The sequence below is a fragment of the Conger conger genome, chromosome 6 (genome assembly GCF_963514075.1).
Source record: "Conger conger chromosome 6, fConCon1.1, whole genome shotgun sequence".
NCBI classification, from domain to species: Eukaryota; Metazoa; Chordata; class Actinopteri; order Anguilliformes; family Congridae; genus Conger; species Conger conger.
The window spans coordinates 41857419-41863432 of NC_083765.1; the positions used below are offsets into that span (position 1 = coordinate 41857419).

At 43.1% G+C, this 6014-nt stretch overlaps 1 protein-coding gene across 1 annotated transcript; it reads right to left on the reverse strand.

Moving 5' to 3' along the window:
- Positions 1-541: 541 nt before the first annotated feature.
- LOC133131649 (methylsterol monooxygenase 1-like) lies at positions 542-4737 on the reverse strand. Its single transcript, XM_061247040.1, has 5 exons — positions 4456-4737; positions 3867-4015; positions 3077-3203; positions 2148-2302; positions 542-731 (listed from the first exon to the last, which is right to left on the reverse strand). The coding sequence occupies exons 1-5, from the start codon at positions 4708-4710 to the stop codon at positions 542-544; spliced, it is 876 nt and encodes a 291-aa protein (XP_061103024.1). The 5' UTR covers positions 4711-4737.
- Positions 4738-6014: the final 1277 nt, after the last annotated feature.

Sequence of the window (6014 nt, forward strand, 5' to 3'; positions counted from 1 at the left end):
GTCCTGGAGAGCAGCAGGGTGTGCTGGGGTCCTCACTCCTGGTCCTGGAGAGCAGCAGGGTGTGCTGGGGTCCTCACTCCTGGTCCTGGAGAGCAGCAGGGTGTGCTGGGGTCCTCACTCCTGGTCCTGGAGAGCTGCAGGGTGTGCTGGCTTTTGTTGTCACTCAGCACTTAATTGATCAATGAAAGCAGTTCATTACACAGTTACCTCACCTCACCTAGTTTTTTGGGTCTGAATTGGTTGCTGATATCAAGAACCAGCACACGCTGTGGCTCTCCAGAACCCGGAGTGAGGAACACTGTTCTAGTATATGAATGGGTCAGTGAGGAACACTATATTCTAGCATATGAATGGGTCAATGAGGAACACTGTTCTAGCATATGGATGGGTCAGTGAGGAACACTGTTCTAACATGTGGATGGGTCAGTGAGGAACACTGTTCTAACATGTGGATGGGTCAGTGAGGAATACTGTTCTAACATGTGGATGGGTCAGTGAGGAAGACTGTTCTAGAGCAACTGTTCTAGAGTCTGTGGGGGCATCACTGGGACTTATGCTGGGCCTTCTTTTTCTCGAAGTCTTTGTACTGCAGATTGGTCCCAAAGAGCTTATCCCACCATGTGAAGCAGGAGGAGTAGTTCCCCTCAAAGTTTCTGTGGTGGAAGTCGTGGAACTGGGTCCCGGCGTAGAAGGGAATGATGTGCATTGGGTTCACTGGTGGGTCATATCCACTGGAAAGCACAAAGAATACCATCAACGACAGAACCAGTACGTAAGGCTGATTCAGTTCTTGGGGGTTGATTCTGAAACCATATAGAGAACCCCCAAGGTGGTTAGGGGTTTTGATGCCCCATCATGGTATATGTGTGATTCCCTTCTCTCAACTTCCCCCATGCTTGAATAAAGGAAAAATAATCAAAATAATGCTAACTGTAATCATAAAAAGAACAAGGAACAGGGATACTATGCTTTCTCGAACCCACAAAATGTTGCCATCATTGATTTCTTGATTTGAATCAATCCGTGTTCTATTACAGGAGAACATTTCACATCCATCACTATAGTCTGAACTTTTTGATTCCTGTGCATAGGGTACCCCCTAGTGATTCAACTATCAATGGATTTAGATTTTCACAGTGAAAAAAAAAACGACAATACAAAGACAAAAACTAACACTGCTGTATACTGTTAGAATTCTGGAAAGAGTGTACTTGTGCTATATATTTTGTGGTAACTTAGTATCATCCTTCTAACTTGACAGCAGCAAGTATTACTGTATATTTCGCTTTCATCTGCAAAAAAAAAACCCCATCCTTTTCCTGGAATAAAGCTGATGCCTCCTGCAGTCTGTAACTTGTTCCTGTCTTCTCATGATACCTCAGCTCACCTGACAAGCTGAATAATGTAAGCACAACGGCTTCAACAACACAAAAGTTAGTTTCAGAGCCTTGAATTCACAGAAGGCCAGTGAAGTTTGAAACAAACGCTAATGGTGAGGACAACATTGGTGCCGCATTTAGGAAACTCACTAAATTGTAAGAAGACTTCTGCAAGTGAGCTTCTATCATACCTAGTTTCTACATTTGTTTTCACAGTAAAGTCCTCAGTGCTAAATCTACAGAGACCTCAACTGGGTCATATCTACTCAACAGGGTCATACCTACTCTTTTAGAGTTAGATGCACTCTAGCAGTGGCTTTTACATTTGGTGTTTTTCTGTGTTGGGCTGTGCATCGATGGTATAATATGAAACATGAACCAAGCCTTCCCAAACTTAATAGTCTCACCTGTGTCACCCCTTCCCTGAAATCAGATCATTATCCATTATCCAAAACAAAATTAAGTATCTGCGACATACAAAGTACCAACTGTGCAACCCCACAAGCAAACAATTCAGTAATATAAAGTGATGATTGCACCTAATTATCTTTAATGAAGCAAACAATTTGATCGCATGCAAGTGGGACTAAATCATTTTGGCACTTTTGGTAATTTTCTGTCATGTAGACATTATATTCAATGAGTCATCTGTTTACTTATTTGTGGTTCCTAAGTGTTCTATTAAAAATCATCAAATGCATTCTCAGCAGGGAAAAGAAACATGGGCTGTAACGGATGAAGATGAACTCGACCAGGTCGCGGCAGTACCTGTGGATGTCGACGGTTTCCAGCAGGCGGAACAGGAGCCAGATCCACAGGAGAGCCAGGTGACTGCGGAACACCATGGGCCCGATGAGGAAGCCCGCTCCCAGGATAACGGTCTCCAGAGGGTGGGCGTACTCCGCCTGCAAGCCGAAAGGAGCCTAGCAGGAGAAATAGCTCATTATCTTCCATTTAGCTGAATCCCAGGCGAGGCCTTCACTTCATTTATTATACTTTCACACCTGACCAGGCAGTGGAGGGTGGGCTCCCCCTCTGTCGCCCCCTTCCTCCAGAGATTTCTTCCCATCGTGGAGTTTTTTCTCCCCACCATTAGAGGGTTTTTCTCCACACTGGAGAGTTTTTTTTTTACCTCATGTGCTTGCTATTGGGCATTTGGGCCTAAGTTTCTTTGCCCTTCCTCGCTGTTCTGCTACTTTGTAAGGCGCCTTTGTGACAAGTTTTCTGTAAAAAGCCCTATGCTGATGAAACTGACTTGATTCGATCTTCTACAGCTTTCATAAACTTTGTTATGGGTGGAGCTGCAGTGTGCTGTCCAATGACTGACTGACATGAGTGGAGAAAAAGTACTGGGCACCATAGCGAAACGCCAAGATTAGGTCAAATCAGTGAAATACACGACAGCCCAGCCCAGAGTCTGTAGCTCGTACAGTTCCAAACAAGTGGTGAGAGCTCATTTGAAGAGCACCACAGCCTCTGAAGAGGAAGAAATTAAATGCAAAGGCGATGCAGTGTGCAGCCCAGTGAATTAATGAGTGGCTCATTACATTGTTCCTGGTGTTACGGTTACTGGTACTACTGCTGTTACTGGTATTACGGTTACTGCTGTTACAGTTACTGGTGCTATTGGTGTTACGAGTGTTATGGTTACTGGTGCTACTGGTGTCACTGATGTTATGGTTACTGGTGCTACTCACGCTGAACTCGTGATGGACCTTGTGGATGTGCCTGTAAATACTCTTGTGATGGAGGAGTCGGTGGGTGAAGTAAAACCAGGTGTCATCCATGACTGCACAGCTGTAGCACTGCACCACCAGATAAGGCCTGTGGAGAGAGACACGGTCATCATCAGCAACATCGTCACAGAGCACCGCACACCAGTATCCATAACACAGCCAGGATCCCCTGCACCTAGCCCCAAAATTCATAACACAACACAACATACAAAGTGCAAAAACAGACTTGAATACATAAAACATGTGTGTGTGTGTGTGTGTGTGTGTGTGTGTATGTATGTGGAGTGCATGCAACCGTCAGTATGAATGGGAGTATAAAGCATACTCTAATCTAAACTATCCTATAAGTCCATTAGGGGTCACATGTACTATATCAGAATTGATCTGCCCATCCAGTGCAAAGAGTCCTGGAGAGGGCACTGTGTCTGCAGGTTTAACTCTATTCCTGTAGGGGGCACTGTGTCTGCAGATTTAATTCCAGTCCCAGAGGGCTGCATCAACTGCAGGTGTCTATGGCTCCCTTTTTGAGTCAGTCGCCAGTAGGCCTTAAAAAAGTGTGTGTGTGTGTGTGTGTGTGTGTGTGTGTGGAATCTTTATCTAATAAATTACTTGACTTAATTACTTAAGTGCCAAAACACATTAAAAAGCAGCATATGCTGCAGCCCTCCAGGATTTGAGTTTGAGACCCTGGCCATAAATAACGGTGGATAGCACAGATGGATATGAAGCCGAGGTCTCGCCGTGTAGTCACCATCGAGGCATGGAGTCCCAGTCGAACGGAAGACCGATGAACTCGGTGAAGTGGTAGGCCCCACAGATCAGAGGAATCTGCACAAAGAAGTGAGAAAGGAGCAGCATCTTCAGGCATTTCCACTGTTTCTCCCACGTCTCTGGTTTATCCTGTAAAAAAAGTAAACAAAAATAAAATAAACACAAGATAATAACAAATAAGAAATGCCAAATCAATAAAGAAAACCCAAGCCTTGTATCTTTATAATATACCAAATAGATTTGCATAACAAGAAGCCAAATTACATGAAAATGGATGGCAGTGAAACAAGCTGATGATGTGCTCATTCAGGTTGTGAATCGCCCACCAAAAAGCCTCATTTAAAGTTATTCATATAAATAGGTAGCATATGGTATCAAGAAGAAGGTTATTCCTACTTCTAAATTGACATAGATATGTCCACAAAATGGAAAAAGATTTGCAAACTACGACAGCAGCTGAGAACAGTAGACCAATACTTTCCATAAACAAAGACAGCATCAAGCATTCACTACAAGCGCTAATATTGCTAATGCTAATAATACGCTCCCTGTTCTGGAGGACTCCCCACCTGCTGTATTTTGTACTTCCTCATGAGCGGTATGAACTGAGAGAAGAAGAAGGGCAGGCAGGCGCAGAAGTAGATGAGCTCGTGGAGGATGACCGAGCCCCAGGTGGCGATCTGGAACTGGGTGTAGTGCTCCAGCATGTGGTTCCAGGCGCTCCTCACGAGCTCCTGCATGGGGATTGGCGGGATGAGCGAGTCCACGTACTCCACTGCCAGATAGGCAGAGCCCAGGACGTCAGCGGTGTGGTTCATCTCCATCGCTGCTCCGACTATACCCACAGGCCTTCTGGCTCCAGTACCTGTCTCAGTAATGACCACAATGCCTTCCATTTAGTCCTATATTTTCATAGAAATATTAAATAGACGTATACAGTGCAGTCCTTCCTTGACTGTCATTGGCACAACTCTGGACCTTATGCTGGCAAAATGCCAACAACACACTCCAAAGGTAATCAAAAGCTTACAATCGAGACTAGATCCTGAAAGCTTTCTTATCCCTGCACTAAGGGAGCGACTGAATACACCTGACTATTCAGACACAGCTGAGAAGCCAACCATCCAATTACTTTTGGTCCCCTAAAACGAGGGGACTATGTTTAAATAGGAATGTAAAGTTAAAGGTGACATTCTGCACTTTAATCTGACAATTATTGTTGAATTTCAAATCTAATGTGCTGGATTACAGAGCTAAAAGAACAAAATTTGCACTAACTGTCCAAATACATACAGGCTGCACTGTATATTTATATATTTTTCTATACATTATTTATTTATTTTTTTAATCTTATTTTTATTCTCATTGTACTTTTCCCTATTAAATACACTGTTGTTCTGTAAAGGACCTTGAATTCTCCCTGAAGATGAAATGTACCATATAAATAAACTTGCCCTGCTTAGTTGCTTTGCTTACATCATCATTTTATACATTGTGAAGGACTCGCAGCGGTTGTGTGTGGGGGACAACTACGGCCCCTTCAAAGCACCTAATCTTAATTTCATGTAATGATATTGCAGCACATTACTATTTGAGTATGAGTAGCAAAAATGCTGTCCATTTCGGTCTTAATTTCAACAGACTGCTGTCAAAATAATGACACAATTTACAAGGAGGTAACAGAATTATCTTTGCTTAACACTTTGCTGTACCATTCTAAAATGTCCTGTCATATCCTGCACAGTGTGTATTCCTGCAACTCATTACTTAAACATACACTACATCTAAAAGCATTAGCTAATATCATGTGTGAATTAGTTGTGTACAGTAAATCCTTGAGGTTATCCAAGCCACCCCTTTGCCTCTAAACTCACTCTGAGCTGCTCATTAGACTGACAAGACATAAAACATTTTCCTGGAGGCTGCTCTCTTTTCATTTAAAGTTAAACTTTTTTTTTTTCGCCACTTTTTGCAAGTAATCTGTTAATGCTGCTTCTCGACCCATATAATACCATAGTGGGTCCTAGCATGGCTTTTTTGCTTGCCCGCATGTACAGTCCCTGACTAGGAGAATTCACTGTAGAGCATTATGTCTGAGAAACAATAGTTTCCAACTGTACACAGTTTA